This window comes from Oryctolagus cuniculus, chromosome 11 (genome assembly GCF_964237555.1).
Source record: "Oryctolagus cuniculus chromosome 11, mOryCun1.1, whole genome shotgun sequence".
NCBI classification, from domain to species: domain Eukaryota; kingdom Metazoa; phylum Chordata; class Mammalia; order Lagomorpha; family Leporidae; genus Oryctolagus; species Oryctolagus cuniculus.
The window spans coordinates 53,965,416-53,991,039 of NC_091442.1; the positions used below are offsets into that span (position 1 = coordinate 53,965,416).

Consider the following 25,624-nt stretch of genomic DNA (forward strand, 5'->3'; position numbering starts at 1 on the left):
TTCCAACACTAATGTCTGAGTTGAATAAGGTGATACAAATACTCCCTTAAAGGTCTTTTTTGTTTTATTTTTGTTGTTTTGTTTAGAGTGGCTAATTTCTTGAGATTAACATCAAAGGATGACTTTCTGTCTTGGCCATTCAGCTGTATATTTTCTGCACTTAGGACTATAGCACACATGTGTAGGAACGTGTGTCATGCCTTGATATGCAGGAAAAAAGGATGCTAAATAAATAGAACATGTGAAATGTACTGTCCCTGTTGACTAAGCACACAGAACAGCAGCAGACCAGGTGACACGAACTCTGCATGAATATAAGCTCTTTGCAGTTATGTCTCAGGCATAAAATGCTAAGTCGGTTTGGATAAGATTATGATTGAAATGTTGTAGGTGCTAATAAGACTCCAACAAGTGAACCAGAAAATGGAAGATCTGTTACTCTATCTTTCAAATACATAAATCTTAAAAAAAAAAAAAAAAAAAAGATTCTACCACGTGAAAGGATTTTCCAGTTGTACTCATTTCTGTGTACCTGCCACTTTATTCTGAAATTTTTTCTAAAAAGATTTATTTATTTATTTACTTACTAGAGTTATGGAAGGAGGGAGACAGAGAAAAAGAGATCGATTGATTGATCTATCTTCCATCTGCTGGTTCACTCCCCAGATGGCTGCAACGACCAGAGTTGGGCCAGGCTGAAGGCAGTAGCTTCATCTGGGTCTCCTATGTGGGTGGCAGGGTACAGCTGGGTCGTCTTTTGCTGCCTTTCACTGCCATTAGCAGTGAGCTGGATCAGAAGTGGAATAACCCGCTACGTCACAACGCTGGCCCCTTTATTCTGAATTTTTGCTACTTTTACTAAGCATGCCCCACGTTCTCAAGCTACTTTTGCATCTGACACAAACTGCAACCCTTCCTATGACCGCAGTAGCAAAGACAATAGAAGTTCAGCTCCCACCAACTGCAGCTTACCCACACTACCTCTGCTGGTGCCATCGATTTCTTCTGATGCACAGAAGCTAGAAATATTGGAGACTGCAAATTTCTCCAATGTGCTGAACTTTCTTTTATTATTTAGTGGAGCAATCCCAAACACACTGAAAAGTGATATTTTCACCCCAAATCTATGTCTGCACGCCTCTGTCACATTCGCTGTCTTCACAGTACAGCTGCACTTTAAATACACTCAGGTTTTGTTAACTGCCTTCCTTCCCTTCCTCACTTCCTTTCTGGCCGATTTCTTGCAACCACTCTTAAAATAACAAACAAGCAAAAAAATCAAAGTGAAATACATATGCAAACCTGAGGGTTAAACACTCATCAGTATCCCTACAGTCTCTACAGTCTGCTCACTGGTAAATAATTCACAGATGCTATCTCTTAATAGTTAGGGTAATCCAAGAGAATTGGGACAAAAAAAGAGACTGGAGATCACAGGTTTTAGTAAGTAAAGGTCAAAATTTTACACCATTAAATGAGCCACTGTAGTGTTCTATACATGATTAGCATGGACAAAGGAAGATCATCTTTTGGTGCTCATTCATCCTTTTATTACATCCTGTAAAATACAAACAAACAAAAGAAAAAAACCATAAAACTCCCAGACAGGGGCCTGCGCGGTGGCACAGCAGGTAAAGCCACCGCCTGCAGTGCCAGCATCCCATCCATATGGGCGCCGATTTGAGCCCCAGCTACTCTACTTCCAATCCAACTCTCTGCTATGACCTGGGAAAACGGTAGAAGATGGCCCAAATCCTTGGGCCCCTGCATCCGCATGGGAGACCCAGAGGAAGCTCCTGGCTCTTAGCTTCGGATCGGCACAGCTCTGACCATGGCAGCCAATTGGGGAGTGAACCAGCAGATGGAAGACCTCTCTGCATCTCCTTCTCTCTCTGTGTAACTCTGACTTTCAAATAAATAAATCTTAAAAAAAAGAAAAAAAAAACAAACCACACACTTCCCAGACGGCCAATGATGAAAACAGCAAAGATGAAACGCTCTACGCTGATGGGACCCCCACAGCAGCTGAACCTGACTCAATCTCAAGAGGCGACACAGGGCTCCTGAAAACAACCAACCAGAGTTTCTGAAATGTCTTGCTTCTTCCATGCCTCAACTAATAACTACTTTTATTCCTTCCTTGTTCCAAAATATCTGGGTAGGTGTTCACATTGGTAGGGCCCTGTGCCAGGCACTGGACCCAGCAGCGATGGGGCAGGCAGTCTGCACTAAAGTGAGCTACCAGAACAATTGAAAACCTCAATGTTGCCATTCTGCTGGAATCCTTCAGTGACATTCAGTACTCCTGAAGACTTGATCTCTGGTAATCTTGAACTTCATCTCCCATCTCTTTCTGGCCTTTGCATTTTCCTTTTAAAAAAAAAAATGTTTCCTAGTTGAAAGGCAGAATGACAGCGGAAAGGAGAGAGATCTTCTCCCCAAATGGTTGCAAAAGCCAGGAACCAGGCAGGCCAAAGCTAGGAACTCCATCCCCATCTCCCATGTGGATGTCAGGGATCCAGTATCTGGGCCACCCTCCACTGCTTTCCCAGGCACATTAGCAGGGAGCTGGACCAGAAGTGGAGCAGCCAGGACTTGAACCAGTGCTGTGATATGGAATGCTGGTGTTGCAGGTGGCAGCTAAACCTGCTCTGCTATAACGCCTGGTACCTGGCCTTTGCACTCTAAGTTCCTGCCATAATAAACCACTTCTGGATCCACTATCTGGTGCTACTTCCCAAGCTAATTCTTGTCTATGTAGATGCCTTATTCTCTGAGCAAGCCTCCCAGAGCAATGACCAGACTAGGTACATAGGAAAATTCTGGGGTACTGTATCACTTTTACCATTTTTTAAAATTGATGTTTTTTTGCTCTTCCTCTAGTGTGTGACAATCCCCATCTAGTTAAATCAGCTCACAAACTGGCTGACATAGTTCATCAAGTACCTAGCCCTTTCCTAATTCTGTCTAAAGCAGTTTCTAGGCAGATGTGCTATCCTGTAGGCATCAAAATAAACTTATTTTTTAATTTCAATTTTCCCAAACTTTCCTGAAGTGCCTTTGTACAACTGCTTTCAATTAAAAAAAAAAAAAGTTAAGGTTAACCTTGGCTGTTACAGGAAAACAAAAATATGAAGAAAAGTAACATTCCAGTTCGTTTTTCAAGCTTAACCCTAGTACTCAGAAGAAACGTGCTGAGACGGGGGACAGAAAGTGGGCATGGGAAGGGCCTGCTGTATCACAGGTGCTACTGGGCCTCTGTGCCTTGTTCCTCTGCTCATCTGAGTGGGAACTGCTGGCACTGGCAGCCTGTTCCCAGCACAGTATGAACAGAAGCAAACTCCCACTGCAACCACAGCACCTTGCCTCTTCCTTCCCACAGGTCCTTCTGGGGTGGGAAGAGATAGAGTATAGGAACCTGAACTTCACCGTGAGTTTGTTTCAGCTCCGTCAGTTAAAGGGCTACTTTCTCAATGTCTCCGGCAAACACAGGACATGTCTCTTCAAACAAGGTCCACTGAGCTCTCCCCGTCCTTCCCTGGAAACTGACCCCTTCCCTCTCTTACCGACTTATTTGTTCACCTGTCTCTGCTTGTTTGGCTTCTCTTCTTTTTATTTTACCTTATTTTTTATTTATCTGGGTGCAGTTAGATGGACAGGCAGGCAGGCAGAGCTATCTTCTTCCAGTTCACTCCCCAAATACCCAGAGCAGCCAGTGCAGGGCCAAGCCCAAACCCAGGGACCCAGATCCCAATCCAGGTCTTCTATGTGGATGGCAGGGACCCGATTACTTAAGTGACCACTGCTGCCGTTCAGGATCTGTATTAGCAGAAAGCTAGAATCAGGGGCTTGAGCCAGGAATTAACCTAGGTACTCTGATGTGGGATGTGGACATCGTAACCAGTGTCTCAACTGCTAGGCCAAATGCCCATCCCAGCTTTTCTTGTTAAACTGTTACATTCCTGAAAGGCAGAAATGGTCTTATTTGTTGCTGCATCTCCAGCAAATGCTGAGTATCTACCACATCTGATACACAGTACACAATGAATTACCTATGACTGAAATTACTGTAGACTTGCTGGTATCTCAAAGGAAAAGTGTCAAACTCTAGAAGCTCTTAGTATGCACAGCTCATGTTGCAGTCAGTAAAAGTTATTCAGCTGGTAATTCTGCAGGTCCTGCTCACCTGATCGGTATCGTTCATCCCGGGCTCCTCCAGAGCGAGTCCGGTGGTACTTAGAAGGGGCGGAAGTTTGAGCTGCAGATGGAGCAGGTGTCTGGTTTCTATGTTCTTTCTGTACTGCTGAATCGGTTTCTGAAAAAGGAAGTTTGGAAGATGGTTACCCAGAAATGATCACAGCTGAGCACTTTCAGCACTCACAGCACGCCGAGGGAGTACTGTTTCCTGCACAGCTTCACATCTACAGTACAGGTCAGAGAGGTTAAATACACGCACGTAACATGATGCTGAACAATATCACCCAGAGCTCTAACTGTCGATTCGCTGTAACAGAGAAGCAGCAAGAAGATATGTGTACAATCCCCATTCCAAAGACTCCAAGGAACAGTGGTGATAGGTTGAGTAGTGGAGGGCAATGCACATGACCCCCTAATTCTGCATAATGATACAAAGAATAGCTTGGGAGCTTTAGCAACCACAACAGGAGCCACTCCAGACAAGCATATAATTCAATCAAAGCCAGGGTGACTGTGGTGTGCAAACAGCTTTAGGTCAAGTCTACTGCTTGACTTTCTGCCTGGGGTCCCCTCCAAATCTATCCCTTCCTAGTGCCTGCCTGGCCCCATCCGCTGGCCTCCTGACAGTATTGTCTCACCAAGAAAATGGGCAAGGAGGAAAATGAACAGAGGAGAAACATTGCAAGCTTTGATATTTTACCACCTTTTATTTTTCCCCAAGTGGTTAGTTCCTAAGTCATTTCTCCAAAACAAAACAAAAACAAACAAACCACTGCAATCAACAAGAGATCTATCCTTCAAACAAAATTTAAGTGTTCAATACAGCACAGTCCACCACAGGCACAAGGCAGTACAGCAGAACTTATTCATCTTGTGGAACTGAAATTTTATACCTTTTGGATAGCAAGTCCGCATTTCTCCTCCATAGAACCCCTGGAAACCAACACTCTGCTGAGTCTGACTGCTGTAGATAGCACATACAAATGAGACAATACAGCATTTGTCCTTATGTGACTGGTTTATTTCATAATGTCTTCCAGGTCCATCCATGTTGCCACATAGTAAACGATTTCCTTTTTTTTCTTATGCACAATTTGAGGTTTCTTTAACAGTACTTTGTGGTGCCCGGCAAGGTGGCTTACACATAGCAAATCAAGAACCTGGATAGTAAGATGTCACCTACATAGCAAGTCCACACTCCAGACATTACCGAGAACTGGCCTACAAAACCAGACAAAGAGAGCAGACTCAAAGCACAATAATCTAGGGAGTACCAGCAGCGGTCCCGTGTGCCCCAAAAAAGTCTTGACCACAGCAAGGTAACACAGGAACTGAAATTCATAATGCTATCCAAGCACTTTTTATTTTTTAACAAAGGTCATTATTATTAGTAGTAGTATGATATGAGGCTGAGTAGGCACTCTTGTTGACAGTGGGTAGGCCCAACCTTCTAAATTCCCCTATCAAGGCACCAGAACATATGAATGACCCATCTTGGAATACCCACAGCAGCCCATCCATTAGGTGAAATTCAACAAATGACTGCAGTGAGTGCCAAAAGAATAATAAAAATGATCCCTGATCAAAATCCTGGCCCACAAAACCAGAATATGTAAAAGGTGGCTAGATTATCCTTTCTTTCATTTTATTTGAGAGGCAGATGGAGCCAGAAACGGGGACAGAGTCAGAGAGCTTCCACCCACTGCTGCTCATTCCCCAAATGTCCACAATGGTCAGGGCTGGACCAGGCTCAAACTGAGCCAGGAACTCAGTCCACATCTTCTATGTGGGTGGAAGGGACCCAACAACTTCGCCCAACACTGCTGCCTCACAGGGTCTGCGTGAGCAGGAAGCCTGGATCAGGAATAGGGTCTGGAATTGAACCCAGGCACTCTGATGTGGGAAGCAGGCTTTTTTTTTTTTTTTTTTTTTTTTTTTTTTTTTTTTTTTTTTTTTTTTTTGACAGGCAGAGTGGACAGTGAGAGGGAGAGACAGAGAGAAAGGTCTTCCTTTTGCCGTTGGTTCACCCTCCAATGGCTGCTGCGGCCGGCGCACCGTGCTGATCTGATAGCAGGAGCCAGGTACTTATCCTGGTCTCCCATGGGGTGCAGGGCCCAAGCACTTGGGCCATCCTCCACTGCACTCCCTGGCCACAGCAGAGAGCTGGCCTGGAAGAGGGGCAACCGGGACAGAATCCGGCGCCCCAACCAGGACTAGAACCCGGTGTGCCGGTGCCACAGGCGGAGGATTAGCCTATTGAGCCACGGCGCCGGCTTGGAAGCAGGCATCTTAACCATTAGGCTAAATGCACACTCCACATTATTTTTTATAATACTGTGTTTCAAAAGATAAAGAGGAATATTTCCTACTATGTTCTCAACCAACCTGCTTTTTATGGTTCCTGGTAGCTGAGATTTTCATTATAAAATATGATAACTCAGCAGAACATGTTTTAGACAAAGATAATTTTTTTTCTTTGACAGGCAGAGTTAGACAGTGAGAGAGAAAGGTCTTCCTTCCGTTGGTTCACCCCCAAAATGGTGCTTCCTCCTGGTCTTCCATGCGGGTGCAGGGCCCAAGCACTTGGGCCATCCTCCACTGCCTTCCTGGGCCACAGCAGAGAGCTGGACTGGAAGAGGAGCAACCGAGACAGAATCCGGCGCCCCAACCAGGACTAGAACCCGGGGTGCCGACGCCACAGGCGGAGGATTAGCCAAGTGAGACAAAGATTTTTAAGTGTTTGGTGTTATAAACTAAAGTCTTTAATCAGTCTACATGCTCTTAGTAATCCATTTTGCAGAAGAGCTCAGAGCTCTGTAGAATTCTTACATTCTCCATACATTATTTCCTTGTTAGTTTTATGATAATCTCGCATAGAGGCCAACAAACTACAGCCCATGGGCCAATCATGGCCGCCCATCTGTCTTTATTAATACATTTACTGTTGCACAGCCACACTCATTTGTGTATACTGAGTCCATGGCTGCTTCCACACCTCTCAGCAGAGCTGAGTCATTGTGACAGTGTATGGTCACAAAGCCTAAAATACTGGCCCTTTATAGAAAGTTTGTCAGCCTCTAGTCTACAATAATAAAGCTTACACTTTTAAGTGTTTGCCTTGTGCCAAGCATTGTTCATACAGAAGTTTCCACACTTTATCTTCTTTATTTCTCACTACAACCTTTGAAGTTATCACCATTACTATCCTTTTTCTTTTACAGAAAAGAGGACAGAGACATGAATTTGCTTACTGAAAATAAAGCCATGGAATGGCAAGATCAGAATTTAATCCCAGGTCTGACTAATTCCACTGTTTCTCAGCCAGAAGAAGGCATGAAAATTATCCTAAAACTCTTAAAAAGAAAGTAATCAAAATTAACAATTTACTGTAAGAGCACATAATGCCTCAGGATTTAGTTAGAAGTTGGAGAATAATTTTAAAATACCCCAAAACCAAACCAAACCACCTGCCAACATGCAAAACTATCTGCCAAAAGCTTCTCCAAATAAACTTCATTCGTTAGAAAATTTACTAAAAATAGATTCCAATTAATTTTGAATAGAGAACAAAAAGTAGAAAGTCTATTTTTACTTCATTGGTTAGATGACATATACAGAAAGGAAAATAGATTAGCACTCATGAGCTACTTATAAAAAATGCATGGGGGGGGAAGCCATTGTAACCCATGAGTCGTACTTTGGAAATTTATATTCATTAAATAAAAGATAAAAAAAAAAATGCATAGAGAAAATTATTCAACAATAACAAGTTTTGAAAAATTTATTTTTATTTATATTATCATTTTGATCATGAGGATCGTGTACTTTTTAGTTTATTTTTATTTTATTTTAAAGATTTTGTTTATTTATTTGAGAGGTAGAGTTACAGAGAATGAGAGGGAGAAACAGAGAGAAAGGTCTTCTGTCCTTTGGTTCACTCCTCAATGGCCTCAATGGTCGGAGCTGCGCCGATCTGAAATCAGGAGCCAGGAGCTTCTTCCCAGTCTCCCACGCATGTGCAGGCACCCAAGCACTTGGGCCATCTTCTACTGCATTCCCAGGCCACAGCAGAGAGCTGGATCAGAAGTGGAGCAGCCGGGACTAGAACCGGTGCCCATATGGGATGCTGGTGCCCCAGGAGGAGGATTAACCTACTACACCACAGCGCTGGCCCCTGATGTACTTTTTTTAAACCAGTCTTCCTTGGCCGGCGCCGCGGCTCAATAGGCTAATCCTCCACCTCGCGGCGCCTGCACACTGGGTTCTAGTTCGGTCGGGGCGCCGGATTCTGTCCCGGTTGCCCCTCTTCCAGGCCAGCTCTCTGCTGTGGCCCGGGAGTGCAGTGGAGGATGGCCCAAGTGCTTGGGCCCTGCACCCCATGGGAGACCAGGAGAAGCACCTGGCTCCTGCCTTCGGATCAGCGCGGTGCGCTGGCTGCAGCGCATTGCAGGGTGAACCAACGGCAAAAGGAAGACCTTTCTCTCTGTCTCTCTCCCTCACTATCCACTCTGCCTGTCAAAACACACACACACACACACACACACCACCAGTCTCCCCTGACCCATGCTTTTACCTTACATTTCTCAATGTAATTAATAAGAATAGGAGAAAGAAGATAATGCAGCTAAAGAATAAAAATTTCACAAAGAAATGATATGAGGGGCCGGTGCTGTGGCAAAGCGGGGAAAGCCGCCACCTGTAGTGTCAGCAACCCATGTGGGCGCCGGTTCGAGTCCAAGCTGCTCCACTTCTGATTCAGCTCTCTGCTGTGGCCTGGGAAAGCAGTAGGAGATGGCCCAAGTGCTTGCCTCCTGCACCCACGTGGGAGACCCGGAAGAAGCTCCTGGCTCCTGGCTTCGGATCGGCGCAGCTCTGGATGTTGTGGCCATCTGGGGAGTGAACTAGCGGATGGAAGACCCCTCTCTCTCTCTCTCTGCTTCTGCCTCTCTATAACTCTGCCTTTCAAATAAATAAATAAATCTTTTTTTTTTAATGATACCAATGTGATGTGGAACTTGGAGTTGAAGCATGTTTGAGAATGACATGGAGAAAAGGAATATCTCTGTTAGAAGTTACCACAAATGGAAGGCTGGCACCATGGCTCAACAGGCCTGCGGCGCCGGCACACCGGGTTGTAGTCCTGGTTGGGGCAGGCGCCGGATTCTGTCCTGGTTGCTCCTCTCCCTGTCCAGCTCTCTGCTGTGGCCCGGGAATGCAGTGGAGGATGGCCCAAGTCCTTGGGCCCTGCACCCACATGGGACGCCAGGAGAAGCACCTGGCTCCTGCCATCGGATCAGTGCGGTGCACCAGCTGCAGCGGCCATTTGGGGGTGAACCAACGGAAAAGGAAGAGGAAGACCTTTCTCTCTGTCTCTCTCTCTCACTGTCCACTCTGTCACCAAAAAAAAAAAAAAAAGTTACCACAAATGGGAGCTGGCGCTGTGTCACAGCAGGTTAGGCTGCGGACTGCATCCCACTTCATACCAGCCCCCTGCTACTGCACTTAGGAAGGCAGCTAAAGATGGCCCAAGTGCCTGGGTCTCTGCGGAGTTCCCAGATGGAGTTCCAGGTTCCTGGCTTCACCATGAGGCTGTGTGGGGAATAGATCCCTCCCTCTCTTCCACCTCCTATATCTGTAACTCTGCCTTTCAAATAAATAAGTAAATCTTCAGAACCAAAAGACCAAAAGTCTTCACAAATGGGGGTAGGCCTTTGGTTTAGTTGTTCAGTCGCTGCATAAGATGCCTATATCCCCTAGAGGAGTGCCTGGGTTCAAGGAGTCCTAACCCTGCTCCTGATTCTAGCTTCCTGCTAAGACATGTCCTGAGAGGAAGCAGGTGACTGCTCAAATACCTGTGTCCCTGCTGCCCAGCTGGGAGACCTGGATAGAGGTCTCATCCCCTAGGTACTGGGGAAGTAAACAGAGGATGAGGGTACTGTGTCTCTCTCTGCCACTCTCTGTATGTGTCTCTACCTCTCAAATAAATGAACTAGATGCTTTATTTTATTTTATTTTATTTTATTTTGACAGGCAGAGTTAGACAGTGAGAGAGAGAGAGAGACAGAGAGAAAGGTCTTCCTTCCGTTGGTTCACCTCTCAAATGGCTGCTACGGCCGGCGTGCTGCGCCGATCCAAAGCCAGGAGCCAGGTGCTTCCTTCTGGTCTCCCATGTGGGTGCAGGGCCCAAGCACTTGGGCCATCCTCCACTGCCTTCCTGGGCCTCAGCAGAGAGCTGGACTGGAAGAGGGGCAACGGGGACAGAATCTGGTGCCCCAACTGGGACTAGAACCCGGGGTGCTGGCGGCGCAGGCGGAGGATTAGCTAAGTGAGCTGTGGCACCAGCAATACTTTTTTAAAGGTTGTAAAAAAGAGTAAACTGAATTCCTAGGAACTGAATCACTTCAAATATAACAAGAGGTTAATAATGAAACCTTGTACTAGATTTTTTTGAAATGCAAAAATCATTTTCTTATATGAATTTTTAAAATTTTTATCTCCTTGTAATATAGTTAATTTTTTAAAATATAAGATTTATAAATTATTTGAATGTGCATTAAAAATGTGAGAAGTGGAATAGGCATTTGGCCTAGCAGTTAAGATATCTGTGTCCATATTAGAGGGCACAGGTTCAATTCCCGGCTCTACTCCTGAGTCCAGGGTTCTGCTAACGCACACCCTGGCAGGCCTTAGTAATTACTTGAGCAAGTAACTGGGTCCTTGCCACCCACATGGGAGACCTGGATTGAGTTCCCAGCTCCTGGCTTTGGTCTAGGACTAGCCCCAGCCATTGTAGGCATTTGAAGAATGAACCAGCAGACAGGAACTCTGTCAGTGTGTCGGTCTGTTTTTGTCTCTTTCTCTAGTCTCTCAAATACATTAATTAGAAAAACACTAGAAGCAAATACAGTAAAAATGTTAACAGCCAACTATCTCCAGGTGATGAGTTCCAGATGATTTCTAAATTTTGCATAGGCTTTATTAGGTTTTACAAGTTTTTTATAATTTAGAGTTCTCTTCTGAATGTAAACATAGATGTTCGACACAGAACATCAAGGGAACAGCTAAGTACAAAGAAGGAAATTAAGATTACACTGGGGCCAGTGCTGTGGCTCACTAGGCTAATCCTCCACCTCGCGGCGCCGGCACACCGGGTTCTAGTCCCGGTCGGGGTGCCGGATTCTGTCCCGGTTGCCCCTCTTCCAAGCCAGCTCTCTGCTGTGGCCCGGGAGTGCAGTGGAGGATGGCCCAAGTGCTTGGGCCCTGCACCTGCATGGGAGAACAGGATAAGTACCTGGCTCCTGCCATCGGATCAGCGCGGTGCGCTGGCTGCAGCGCACTGGCCGCAGTGGCCATTGGAGGGTGAACCAATGGCAAAAGGAAGACCTTTCTCTCTGTCTCTCTCTCTCACTGTCCACTCTGTCAAAAAAAAAAAAAAAAAAAAAAAAAAAAAAAAAAAAAAAGATTACCCTGGATTTCCTTAATTTGAAGATTATAAGCACACAGAGCAGAGTCCTACCCAAGTAAGTTCAAATAATATTCCATCTTCAGTATCCTAGGTAAATTATAATGCTACGAGCAAGATTTTCCAACTATCTAAAACGAGTTATCTCATTTTCCCTTTCCCAGAAACGAATGGCAAAGCAATGTGCATTTGAGGTAAGAGAACAGAAATCAGGTCCTGGCTGGACTGAAAGACTTTGGAAGGCTTGCTCCCACCTCAGTATACTTGCAAGAATGACATCTAGGGTGGCTAGGGCAGGAAACGACCTACCCCAGACTCACTGAATACAGCAGGAGGGAGTCCAGGGCCATGGGAAGACAGCAGGGCGTGACTTAGCAGCCAGTGTGACCTCAGCTGGGCAGGTAAGATGCTGCCAAAAACATGAATCATTCCCTGGCTGGGTTCTGCACTCTAAAAAAGAATTTACCTGGGGTGCTAATATGTAGATTTCTGTGTTTGGAATAAAACATGCCTAATTTCACCACCATAGTAAGGAAAGTTTAAAAGCAAAGACGAATTAACTGTCTGCATCAGAGACTATAAACCATTAAAGTTGAAAACATATGTAAACCATACCGACATTTCAGTCTCAATGAAATGCCAGTGATAAAATAACACAAAATATTCTGTGCATACTGTGATTACAGCTATTACGTGAAGACTACATACAATCGCAGGATCAGATGGGCCATGAAAACCCACATGTATTTGGAATACAGAACTGACAAGGCACTCTATGACTCTTTATTTCATTGCTTTCTATCTAGAAAGAGAATTGGGTTTAAAATCAAGATATTTTTAAAAGACACTAAGAACAGAAAAATACTCAGAAATAAAGTCTTCCTCAAAATTTCTAAATTCTAGTGTGAGCTATAATAGGGATCCAAAGAAAAATATTACAGTGAAGCAGTGGCTTCAGCTTGGGGTTCCTGATTTTTAATAATGGACTATGCATAGAGGCCACTAGGGGTCGCCATGATGTCTAAGTAGCAATGATGTTGGCGCTTTAGTAAGTTTAAGAAGAAAAACCACTAACTTTAAGTTTCTCTAATAACAAAAAGTTCTCCTTCTCCATGGCCAATATGTACACAATTAATTGTTCTTTGGAAGAAAGGCATTAGTCTCATATGTTTCTACTGTTTGAACATGATGACAATGATAAGTTGGAAAAGAAGTTGACATCTAATATAAAACATGAAAGTTTCATTGAGGAAGATGGAAGAAATCCAACCTCAACTTCTTATCTTTCAATTCAGCCTCTGATTTAACCAATATTCTCACCTGTTAGGAAGAATAGAGCAAAGCAGGCAGGACTCTGAGAAGCGAGGAATGCTGTGGAGTGAATTTTTATGGGTGAACAGAGCAGATACACTCACTGGTTTTTAAAGAGATCTGCAATTCTGCCTATCTTTTATATCATGACACAAGCTGAGAAGGCAAGGAACAAGGTTTCTGCACTCCAAAATGGGGGCTTCAACTCTGGAGTTCCAGGTAAGGTGAAGGTCTGTGAAAAGACAACACTGATGCAGGGCTTAGCTAGGCAGACAGGCAAAAGCCATTTATATAAAGCATGTTTGTGGAAGCCCAGTAAAGGATAAAAACCTTTACTAAGACTGGTGGAGCTAAAGTACAGTGAGAGAGTGGGCTGCTACAAAACAAGGCTGTAAGGGGAAAAGCAGGAGCAGGTCCCTTGACCTCAGCCAAATGGGCAGCCTTTGAAGGTATTTAAACAGGAAATGGCACAAGAACAATGATAATAACATTTCTGCTGCTCTTTCAACTTTCCTAGCACCATCCCATGTTACCCTGCCAATAACCCTATCTGGTAGACACGACTAACACAGCAGGATGCCCCCTTGCAGATCTGTTGTTCTCTGCTGAGAATGTGCCAAGAATCACCTTGAATCATTGCAAATAGAACCCTCACACCTACTCCATTCATGAAAGGTGGGTGAGGGTACCCTGAATCACCTGCGGAGTCTGCCCCGCGAGGCTAAGGCACCCATGAGTCACTGGGGACGGCGTCCTGTCCCAGAGAAGGATGGGTGATTAACCTAACTGCCCGGGGGGAGGGAGAGGGGAATCAGAGTGTTAGTTCTCCACTCTGCAAAAGGGCCACCTGAGGTGCAGGCCCTGGGGTAAGGTTAGGAAGGTAAGGTGAGGTTAAGTTAGTGCAGTGGGCCATATCTGAAGGTATCCTGACCTGGAGGTTCCTGGCCACCGACAACTGAACAAGGGGAGGACAGGGGATGAAAAGAGCATGCCCCAGAGGCTCTAAGCTGGGAGCAGGCTCTGCAGAGTGGCAGCAGCCCTGGCGGCACAGGGATGACCAGCTTTCAGCAGGCCTCTGAGACATGGAGAAGCAAACAGCAAGGTGGAGAAGCACCTCTCCTCTTGCACTGCCTACATCCCAGGGGTTCTTGGATAGTTCAGGAGGAAAAAGAACCCCCAAGAGGAAGATCTTGGACTGCCTTCTGAAAGAAATGTGGAAAAGACGGAACTGTAATGTGTGCTCTAGTTCACAGTAATTCTAACACTGGCCAAGTAGGCAAATCAAAGAGTGGAACCAGAATGAGACATTCCATGTTCACCCTAATATGCTGTCACTTGGGAAGGAACTTTTCAATCAAAATGGAGTAGATCAAATAGATTCTACTGCCCATCCTTCACACACTCTGTATACACACACACCCCCCACGTGATATAGTTGGAAATGTTCTATAGCATTCCAAAATGCCATTCTTGAATTCATTAACTGGTTTCAAGTTCAAGTGTTTGAACGTGCATAGTAGTTTGCTTTCTTTACTCTTTGCTTATGGTGCTTTCTTTACTCTTTCTTTTATGCTGCTCATTTGTATAATTTCTTATGTTTTCCACTACATCACAAATAACTGGGGGTCAGAGAGTGCTCGCATTATTTGTAACTCCAAGAGCAACTGTCCTTTATTTTGGTTAAAATTATTAAGATTTCCTCTGTTATCTCAATCAGTGATAAAAGGCAGCTGGAAAAGTCAAAGATAGCAACCGAAAAGACACCAATTTAAAGAATATGGTTACACATGAACCTAAAAATCCTGCATTGAGGAAGTCACACAAGTTTCCTGCAAAAATCTCTACTTTTCATTATTTCCACATATTCACGAGAGGCCATTAAGAAAACAGGATTCTAGACTATTCTTGAGAGGCATCACCAGAGGTGAGAGAGAAGGAGAATAAAAAGATTTTTCTTTGTTTCAATTTAACTCATAGGCACACTTGCACAACGTCAAAGGCAAGACTGAACTTAGTGCTGTGATGAAAGGGGCGTGGATGAGCTGGCAAAAGCAGGGACGTGTATGTCCTGGCACAGTGATGAGCAAACACCCTCCAGCAAATCAAGCAGCAATCACAAAAGGAATCCAAGTTTGGGAAAAACCTTTAGGTCACTGGAAGTTTTTACCAAGGCAAGCTAGAAAACATCAACCTATAAGCATATTCATTAGCGGTTATGTCTTATCCCTGGGAGATAGGGTGTGGGTACAGATCTGGGCAACACAAGAACCTGCAGGCCAAGAAAGACGCGTAAATGCTGAGGTCCTGTTCTGGAGCAGGAGACAATAACAGTGGGAGGAAGTGAAAGAAAGTCCAAGGACGGAAGAAGAAAAACAAATACATCAAGCTCACAAATAATCTCAAATATACCAAGACAGAATGGAATGTTTTCACCAGTGCCATGAAAACCAGAAGCTGTAGCAACATTCCAAAGTAAAAGGATGCAAGGCCCAAGAGAAGACGCCACTGCAGAACTTCAAGGGCCATTTTCACCAGAGGGGAGGTGCTTCAGAGAACAGAGGCAGCTGCCCACTCTGCCAGGGGAAGGCAACCTCTCCCTTTCAACACTTCACTGGGCTGTTGTGGAGACTATGACCAGTTTCCTGGTGAACCGCCAAGTGAGATGCTAAGATCCTTGGGATTAAAATTGATAGAAATTATCTTTGTACAAATCTGGAAGAATCCTTCAGAAATGTTAAGATAAAGAAAGGAAGATACTTCTATCACAATTAATAGATCAAATAGTCAAAAAGTTAGTAAGAATGGAGAAGACCCAAACAACAGATTAACTAGTTTGAGCTAATGGACACAGAACCACCCACCAGACAATTAAACACACAAATAGCTGAGTTATGGAAATTTACTCGAAGAGTAGGCATGTCTTAACAAATAACAAAGACTTGATTTTGTACAGGCATGTTCTCTGACCATGGTGCAACGAAGAAACACTTATCTTAGGAAAGAACACAGACAATCCAAGCATACAACTTGGAAAACACACAGAAGAATAAACAAAAAGGTAAAAGAAAAGAAACCCATACAGAAGCTGAAGATAATCAGAAAACAAAACAAAAAATCAACAAAACCAAACCCTTGTTCTTTGAAAGATAAACCTCTGAGTGGACTGATCAAGGAGGAAAAAAGAGGTGGAAGTGACTAAAACCTAATAAATCTAGGGGCCAGTGTTGTGCAGTGGATTAAGGTACAGACTGCAACACCAGCATCCCATATGGAGTCCTGGCTGCTCCACGCCTGATCCAGCTGCCTGCTAACGCACCTGGGAAAGCAATGAAACGTGGCACAAATCCTTGAGTTCCTGAATTTGGCCTGACCCAGCCCTAGCCGTTTCAGCCACCTTGGGAGTGAAGCAATGAATAGAAGATCTGTCTGTCTCTCTCTTTCTCTCAAAAGAAACCTCTACCTTTAACATACATAAAATCTTTTAAAAATTTTTGAAAACCTACACAAAACAACTTCCTAGAAAAATTAAATTTAACAACTAGCTAAACATGAAATATGAAACTGACAGAACTTGGTGACAGATGAGATGTGGGGAATGAAGAGGCTGTTAAGGGTGACTTGTAAATCTCTCACTTGCCAGGGCTGATAGATGCAAGCTGTATTTACTCAGTGAGAGAGAACTAGAAGAGAAGCACAGGAACAGGCTGGATGTTGTAGCTGGTTTGGGGACCTGGGGAAATGGTTTGGGGAATGTGGGTGCAGAAGGGAGAGGAGAAGGTAGTAGTATGTACAAGTCATAATTTAATTATGGGTAGGCCTTCAACATACACAGGGGTACTTTAAATTAAAAGATAAGTTTACTTTGGTGCAAAGCCATTTTGAAATCAAGGCAGTTTTTTTCATAATATGCATTTTTCCATGAAGATTTTTGAAGAACCCTTGAATGCAAGGATTTCAGGTTTTTTTTTACACAAAAATAAACCTTTGAATTCCATTTTCCATGAATTTCTTTAAGTCCCCTTGTAAAAGCAGAGATGTTGATGTGCAGTTGGATATACTGGTCAGGAGCTCAGAAGACAGCAGGATTGAGGATATATTTGGGAAGTTACTTGTATTAAAATGTTTTATAAATAAAGGGGCTGGTGTTGTGGTACAGCAGGTTAAACCACTGCCTGCAATGCTGTCATCCCATATGGGCACCGGTACAAGTCCTGGCTGCTCCACCTTCAATCCAGCTCTCTGCTAACATACCTGGTAAAAGCAGCGGAAGACGCCCAAGTCCTTGGGCCTCTGTACCCATGTGGGAGACCCAGATGAAGCTTCTGGCTCTTGATTTCAACCTGGTTCAGCCCTAGCTGTTGCAGTCATTTGGGGAGTGAACCAATGGATAGGAAATCTCTTTTTCTCTAACTTTCCCTTAAAAATAAAAATGAAAAATTAAAGCTTTTCAAAAACAGCAAAACACAAATGTTTTATAAAGCCACAGATGTGGTGAAAATAATCTAAGAAGACAGCAATTTTTTTTAACATTTATTTATTTGAAAGGTAGATTTAGAGAGAGAAAGACAGAGAGACAGAGAGGGAGAGCGAGCGAGCAAGAGAGCTTCCATTTGCTGGTTCACTCCTCAAATGACTGCAACAGCTGCAGCTATGCCAGGCTGAAGCCAGGAGCCAGGAGCTTCTTCCAGGTCTCCCACATGGGTACAGAGGCCCAAGCACTTGGGCCATCCTGTGCTGCTTTTCCAGGCACATTAGCAGGGAGCTGGGTCAGAAGTAGAGCAGACAGGACTGAGATGGGATGCTAAAATTGCAGATTAACCTGCTGAGCCACAGTGCCAGCCCCCAAGCAATGCTTTTCAAAGTGTGGTTCCTAGACCAGCAACTGCAACATTATTTGGGGACATGAAGGAAACAGAAACTCTCAAGTTGCCTTGAGACTACTGAATCAGAAACCCTGATCACAGAGCCCTGCAATCTGTGCCCAAACCAGTCCCACTGCACTCCTGATGCAGATCGCCATGTGGGACTACTGATGCACAGTGAGAAGTCAACAGGAATTGGGGTTGTGCCTGCAGAGTTCCAACACTTAAAAATACATTTTATGTGCCTATAAATAAAATGGTTTTATTAAAAAGATTTATTTATTTTACTTGAAAGTCACAGTTACACAGATAGAGGGAGAGGCAGAGAGAGAGAGAGAGAGAGAGAGAGGTCTTCCATCTACTGGTTCACTCCCCAATTGGCCGGAAGGGTTGGAGATGTGCCGATCTGAAGCCAGGAGCCAGGAGCTTCCTCCGGGTCTCCCACACGGGTGCAGGGGCCCAAGGGCTTGGGCCATCTTCTACTGCTTTTCCCAGGCCACAGCAGAGAGCTGGATTGGAAGTGGAGCAGCTGGGTCTCAAACCCGTGTCCATATGAGATGCCAGCATTGCAGGCAGCAGCTTTACTTGCTACACCACAGCGCTGGCCTCAAATAAAATGTTTATTTCTTAATATTTGCAGCTGGGACTCGAACCAGCACCTATATAGGATGCCAGCACTGCAGGTTGTGGCTTTACCCGCTACACCACAGTGCTGGCCCCTAAAAGAAGCATTTTGAGATAATTTTGAATGCTACTGATATTCAATGACAGTAGCTCCAGAAGAGACCAAAACAGGCTGAGTAGTGAGCAGCTGAGGAAAAAGAAATGGTGAGTACAGACAGTTCTGAGCAGTTTGATTATAGCAGCTGATCAAGAGGGTGGAGAGGGGCCAGCGCCGTGGCATAATGGGTTAGGCCACGGCCTGTAGTGCCAGCATCCCATATGGGGGCTGGTTTGAGTCCCAGCTGTTTCACTTTTGAGCCAGCTCCCTAATAATGCACCTGAAAAGCAGCAGAGGATGGCCCAAGGGAGGCATTGCACTCACATGGGAGACCCAGAGGAAGCTCCAGCTCCTGTCTTTGGCCTGGCCCAGCCCAAGCCTTTGTGGTCATTTGTGGCACGGTGAACCAGTAGGTGGAGGATCTCTGTCTCTCCTCTCTCTCTCTCTCTCCGTAACTCTGCCTTTCAGATTAAATAAATAAAATCTATTTTATAAAAAAAAGAGGGTGGCGATAGAAGCAGTTGACAAGGGAAGTTTGCTTTTAAATAGGACAGTAATGAGTGTGATGAACTGTTGAGTGAAGAACCTGGCTGAAAAGGAAGACAAGGCACAAGAGAGACAGGGAGCTGACAGCGATGGCACACCAACAGGGCAATGCAGCTCTCTGCCTTAGCAGGAGGAGTGTTTGGTTCCTGAGTGTTTAGGAAGGCTATGCATAGCAATAATAAAAAGTAGACCAGGGGCCGGTGCTGTGGCACAGCGGGTTAAGACCCCGGCCTGCAGCACTGGCACTTAATATGGGTGCCGGTTTAAGTCCCAGATGCTTCATTTCTGATCCAGCTCCCTGCTGGTAAGCCTGGGAAAGCAGTAGAGGATGGCCCAAGTGCCTGGGCCCCTGCACCTGCATAGGAGACCCGGAAGAGGCTCCTGACTCCTGATTGGCACAGCTCCAGCCACTGTGGCCATTTGAGGAGTGAAGAAGCAGATGGAAGACCTCTCTCTTTCTCTCTGTTTTTGTCTACCTCTCTCTGTAACACTGTCTTTCAAATAAATAAAATAAATATTTAAAAAAAGCAGACCCAGGGCCAGTGCTGTGGCGCAGCAGGTTAAAGCCCTAGCCTGAAGTGCCAGCATCCCATATGGGCGCCGGTTCTAGTCCCAGCTGCTCCTCTTCTGATCCAACTCCCTGTTATAGCCTGGGAAAGCAGTAGATGGCCCAAGTCCTTGGGTCCTTGCGCCCACGTGGGAGACCCAGAAGAAGCTCCTGGCTCCAGGCTTTAGATCAGCACATCTCCGGCCGTTGCAGCCATCTGGGGAGTGAAGCAGTGGATGAAAGACCTCTCTCTCTGTCTCTACCTTTCTCTGCAACTCTGTCTTTCAAATAAATAAATCTTCAAAAAAAAAAAAAAAAAAGCAGACCCATTTTTTGGTCATTTTTGTTATTGCTTTTCACATTCTCTATAGATACTGCACCCCTTTATTGCCTGCACGCAGGGTCAACCACTCTCACCACCCTGTCCTTTGTGCCACTGGACAGCACAAGGTTTCTGAAAGTAGCTGGGGGTTGGGCCCCCAAACACAGGTGGAAGGTCTGTGGTTGGAAGAACAGATAACTGCTTTGACCAGAAGAAAAAAAGGTTAACAAGGACAGGCAGAGATGTGGGAAGTTCAAATGGCTTCTGTTTCCATTGAGAGGTCATGGGCAAGGCCGTTCCTACGGACAGATGGACATGTCACTTTCTCTCAGCCTACTGCAATTAAACACGTGATTGTCAAATCCATACTTACTAAGCCACATTCTATTTATGACTTGGCTCCCCATGTTAAGTTTGCCCATGGGGCAAGACTGTGCTGACAACAGATAGATTTCTCACAGTAAATTCATAAACTGGTTTTTGAACATAATTTGGTTTCTGTATTGTCTGACTACAGATAACAGACAAACGCAGTCCTTTTTATAGTTACATTCCTTATTGAGTTACTCTCTCAAGATCTGATTGCTTTTGTATAAAGTGTCTAAATAAAATCTCTGGGCCTCTAGAGGCTTGGGCCAGATCCACAGTTAAAGCAGCAAGTCCTCCACCCCTAACTCCATCATGCCTTGTTCAACAAAAGCTGGCTTTTCATTAGCTGTCACTGGTCCAAATGCCACCTCTGCTCTCTCAGTTCACTTACACATCCTCTGTTGCCTTGGATCCTTTAAACTCGCTATCCCAGGACTGACTACTAGTCTCTGCAGGGAGGTACAGATGGCTCTCCGCATTTGTGGATTGCACAGTCATTTAGATTAAACCAACCACAGGCTGGAAGTATTCAGAGGGAAAAATTTGTCTGTACTGAACATGTGCACACTTCACTTTCCTTGTCGTTATTCCTTCAGCAACACAGAATAACAACTTTCACAACATTCTATTAGGTATTATAAGTAAACTAGAGATGATTTAAAGTATGCAGGAAGAACAATGTAGATTATAAGCAAATATTATGCCATTTTACATAAGGGACTTGAGCACACAGATTTTGATTTGCGGGGGAAGGGGACAGCAGGAGGGGGGGTTTCCTAGAATCTCCTACAGATACCAAAGGATAGGAAAAGTTTTGAAATCCACATACAGAGGGGTCTTCAAAAATGCTTGTGGGCAATGACTATTATGAGAACATTACACACGGACTTCAAAATTTTTGTACACCAAAATAAACATCTCTTTTCATTTCATTTCCCCATGAACTTTTTGAAGTACCCTTATATTTTCAAGAATAATGCAGGAAATAATAAAACAAGGACCTCAGTGAAATATATCAGTATGCCACTGTTACTTATTTCATTAGTCATTCAACAAGTATTTACAGACCATAAACCCAGTGCAAGGCTTAACATGAAAACTATGAGAGATACAAAGTCCTCATGGCATTTACAACCCCATAACAAAAGCAATTAGCTTGCAGGGGAAATCAGATGTTTTTTAATACCTGATAGTAAAAGCAATGAAAGCAGAAATAGGTTATGAAAGGAGATCCTCAAACCCAAGTAACTTCAGAAACATCAGTGCGGCGTATGGCACAGTGATTAAGACAGCACTTGGGATGACTGCGGCCCATAGTGCAGTGCCTGGGTTCAAGTCCTGCCTCCTCCACAGGTCCTGGTCATGCATACCCTAGGAGGAACCAGGTGACAGCCCAAGTACTTGAGTCCCAGGTTCCTATTTCTGGCCTGGCCCAGCCCTGGCTGCTGTGGGTATTTTGGAATAAATCAGTCAATCAAAGATCTCTTTGTCTTTCATATAAAAAATGAAAATAATAAACCAAAAAATTTACATAGCCCAGCTGCAGGTTTTCCCTGTTTCTGTCCTTGAATCATCGCAGTTGTACAGTCTTTCACATGCTCCCACCTCAGCTCTGAGCAAACAATCTGATGACCTCAGGTATTCTAAAAGTGCCCACACACAGCAAATGCTCAATTAGGATCCGTTTCCTCTTCTCTTTCCTTCCGTTTTTTTTTTTTCTCTCCCTTGGTGAGCAAGGAAGGGAAAAAAGGGAACAAACAAAAACTAGGTCTCTTATGGACAGCATTTATGGTGTAAAAATACTGGGAAAAGTGAAAAACACATTTCTCATTGCCTACCTTGTGTCTGCGGGCTGTAAGGAGACAGGAGTTTGGATCTTTTCTTTTCATATCCTTTCTGTGTGATGTCCCCTAAAACAGCAAGAAACAGGCTATGCATTATTCTTAGCCAGTGGTTGTTCACTGTAAAAAACAAAATTAATTACAGAGCATTACCAAACTGCCACATACAGAGTGTGTGTTGGGGAGAGGACATATGGTTCTCAGCCAAGGATTTTGCTCTGTGTGATTTCCCACAGGCATGGGGCTGACTTCTTGTGGAAAATTGTAGGGTTTGTCCCGATACCAGTCTTACACAGCAATCTGTTACATACCATGACAGAGATTCCCCAAGGACTTGTTTACCCCTAGTTTCCTTGGATTTAAGAAATCTTAAAATGGAATGCTGCAAGGCTGACAAGACAATGCTTTGGCCATCTGAGTGTAACTGGTTCATGAGTTATTTGTTTATACTGCTTTATAGAGCCACATAATATCAGAAGTGTAATGAAGGGGAATTGTCAATGTTCAGACACTGGAATGGTTTATTAAAAGGGCCTTGTGGGGCCAGCACTGTGGCGTAGTGGGTAAAGCCACTGCCTGCAGTGCTGGCATCCCATATGGGTGCCGGTTCAAGTCCTGGCTGCTCCACTTCTGATCCAGCTCTCTGCTATGGCCTGGGAAAGCAGTAGAAGATGGCCCAAGTCCTTGGGCCCCTGCACCCACGTGGGAGACCTGGAAGAAGCTCCTGGCTCCTGGCTTTGGATCGGCACAGCTCTGGCTTTGGATCAGCCATATGGGGAGTGAACCAGCAGATAAAGACCTCTCTCTCTATATATATATATAACTCTTCCAAATAAACAAATCTTTAAAAGGGGGGGGGGGGCTTGTGTACCCTAATACAAGCGCTAGAACCTCAAGTGCAGTTCCCACATACCCTCACTTCAGCTCACTGCTTTGCATTATTTGTGGATGTCTTTTCTATGAGGTCAAAATTTTAAAAGTACACATTAAGCACCCACAAAGTACACACAAAACAAATGCAAAAAGGATAAACTGATAAACAGAGGAAAAATGGGTGGCTGAAGTGTCAAGAAATATGCCAGGTAGTAAAGAAAGAGCAGCAAGTGGATGGGTAGAAGGCAGGGCTGAAATGAACAGGAAATGCAGAGGGGCGAGAGGACATTCAAGGTAGAGAGTGATTCCGAGCCAGGGGAAGAAATACATGTGACCTGATAAACCACTCTTTTCTGACCAAAAAAAAAATTTAGAGTAAAAATGTCTTTTTTTTTTTGGACAGGCAGAGTGGACAGTAAGAGAGAGAGACAGAGAGAAAGGTCTTCCTTTGCCATTGGTTCACCCTCCAATGGCTGTTGGGGCTGGCACGCTGCGGCCGGTGCACCGCGCTGATCTGATGGCAGGAGCCAGGTACTTATCCTGGTCTCCCATGCGGGTGCAGGGCCCAAGGACTTGGGCCATAGCAGAGAGCTGGCCTGGAAGAGGGGCAACCGGGACAGAATCTGGCTGTGCCGGCGCCGCTAGGCGGAGGATTAGCCTATTGAGCCACGGTGCTGGCTAAAAATGTCATTTTAAGAATTCACATTTTTAACATGTACTCTTTTTTTTTTTTTTTTTTTTTTTTTTGACAGGCAGAGTGGACAGTGAGAGAGAGAGAGACAGAGAGAGAAAGGTCTTCCTTTGCCGTTGGTTCACCCTCCAATGGCCGCCGCTGCAGCCGGCGCACTGCGCTGATCCGATGGCAGGAGCCAGGATCCAGGTGCTTTTCCTGGTCTCCCATGGGGTGCAGGGCCCAAGCACCTGGGCCATCCTCCACTGCACTCCCTGGCCATAGCAGAGAGCTGGCCTGGAAGAGGGGCAACTGGGACAGAATCCGGCGCCCCAACCGGGACTAGAACCCGGTGTGCCGGCGCCGCAAGGTGGAGGATTAGCCTATTGAGCCACGGTGCCGGCTAACATGTACTCTTTATGTAGTCAAGTGATTGGGGGGGCATATTTCGATGGGCATATGAAATTGAAATCAAGAGCAATGAATGTCGGTTGCTTCATGGGGGCTGGCGGAGAGGCAGGGGCCTTACTGCCGGCATGCAGTAGGGGAGCTGCAGTGAAAGATCTGTATAAACATTCTTCCCTAGGACAATGGGACCAAGGCCAGAAACCAGAAAGATCAGATGTCCCAGTGTTCCTACAGACACCTGGGCAAAGTTAGTAGTAGTTCAAATTAAAGACAGTGGTAGGAGGGATAAAGAGAAACAAATGGAGAAAAATTAAGGAAGAAGATTGGATAAGATTTGGGACTGGTTACATGTGGGGTGGAGATGGTTTCTGATTTGAGCAACCAGGAGGATGGTAGTCGATAATCTTGGACAGGGTAATTCAGTAAGAGGTACATGTTTGGGGGCAAGGGATAGGGCAGAGTCTGTGAAATGCCTAAGAATGTCTCATCAACAACTGATTATATGGATCTAGAGCTCAGGAAAGATACACATTTGGAATCATGAGTATATCATTTTTTAAAAAAATTAACTCTTTTTGATGGAATTTAGGAATTTCTATAAAAATTTTGTTTCAGAAACTGTACTTCTAGGAATTTCTCAATGACAACATTTATACAACTATAAAAATTCAATCAGTGTAAGAATACTGCACACCTTACTCTTCGCAGTGGAACAATGAAAGCAAACTAGTACTTACATCTGCTCTGACATTCCACCTGAACAATTCTGTCTCCCACCCCAAGGAGACACTAGCAATGTCTAGAAACATCTGTACAACTGGCATCTATGGGACAGAAGTCAGGGATGCTCCTACACATGCTGAGAGGCACAAGATGGTCCCAGGAAAAAAAATGGATCAGGCCCAGAATGTCAACAGTGCTGTAGATGCAGAACTACAGCCTGGAAGTCACGAGCAGGCCCAGGAAGATTGAGCAGTAAGTGTAACTGTGAGCAGCAGGAAGCAGGTGTATATGATGGTGTTTTATAAAATACAATAACACGTTTGCACATATACAGAAAACAACATGGAAGGCTATACACTATTTATCTTTAGGGGATGGGATTATGTGCGATTTTCACTTTGTTTCACAAAGAGATTGATTTAAAAAAAAAAACACCCTGATCTATATAATCTCAAAAACAAAGGTTTTTTTTTTTTTTTAAAGATTTATTTTATTTGAAAGACACAGCTACAGAGAGATATAGAGACAGAGAGAGGCGCCTTCCATCTGCTGGTTCACTCCCCAGATGGCTGATCCAAAGCCAGAGCTGTGCTGATCCAAAGCCAGGAGCCAGGAGCTTCTTCTGGGTCTCCCACCTAGGTGCAGGGGCCCAAGGATTTGGGCCATCTTCTACTGCTTTCCCAGGCCATAGCAGAGAGTTGGATCGGAAGCCGAGCAGCTGGAACTCGAACCGGCGCCCATATGGAATGCTGGCACTGCAGGCTGCAGCTTT

At 44.7% G+C, this 25,624-nt stretch overlaps 1 protein-coding gene across 5 annotated transcripts in view; it reads right to left on the reverse strand.

Annotated features, from left to right (window-relative positions):
* The window catches only part of DIP2B (disco interacting protein 2 homolog B), a 231,372-nt gene that overhangs the window by 96,982 nt on the left and 108,766 nt on the right, over positions 1–25,624 (reverse strand). For all 5 annotated transcript variants that reach the window (XM_070052227.1, XM_070052224.1, XM_070052223.1 and 2 more), the window contains 2 exons: positions 22,176–22,247; positions 4,187–4,315 (listed from right to left, as the gene is read on the reverse strand). In XM_070052227.1, coding sequence (XP_069908328.1) covers positions 4,187–4,315; positions 22,176–22,247 — 201 coding nt within the window. The remainder of the gene's footprint in view (positions 1–4,186; positions 4,316–22,175; positions 22,248–25,624) is intronic.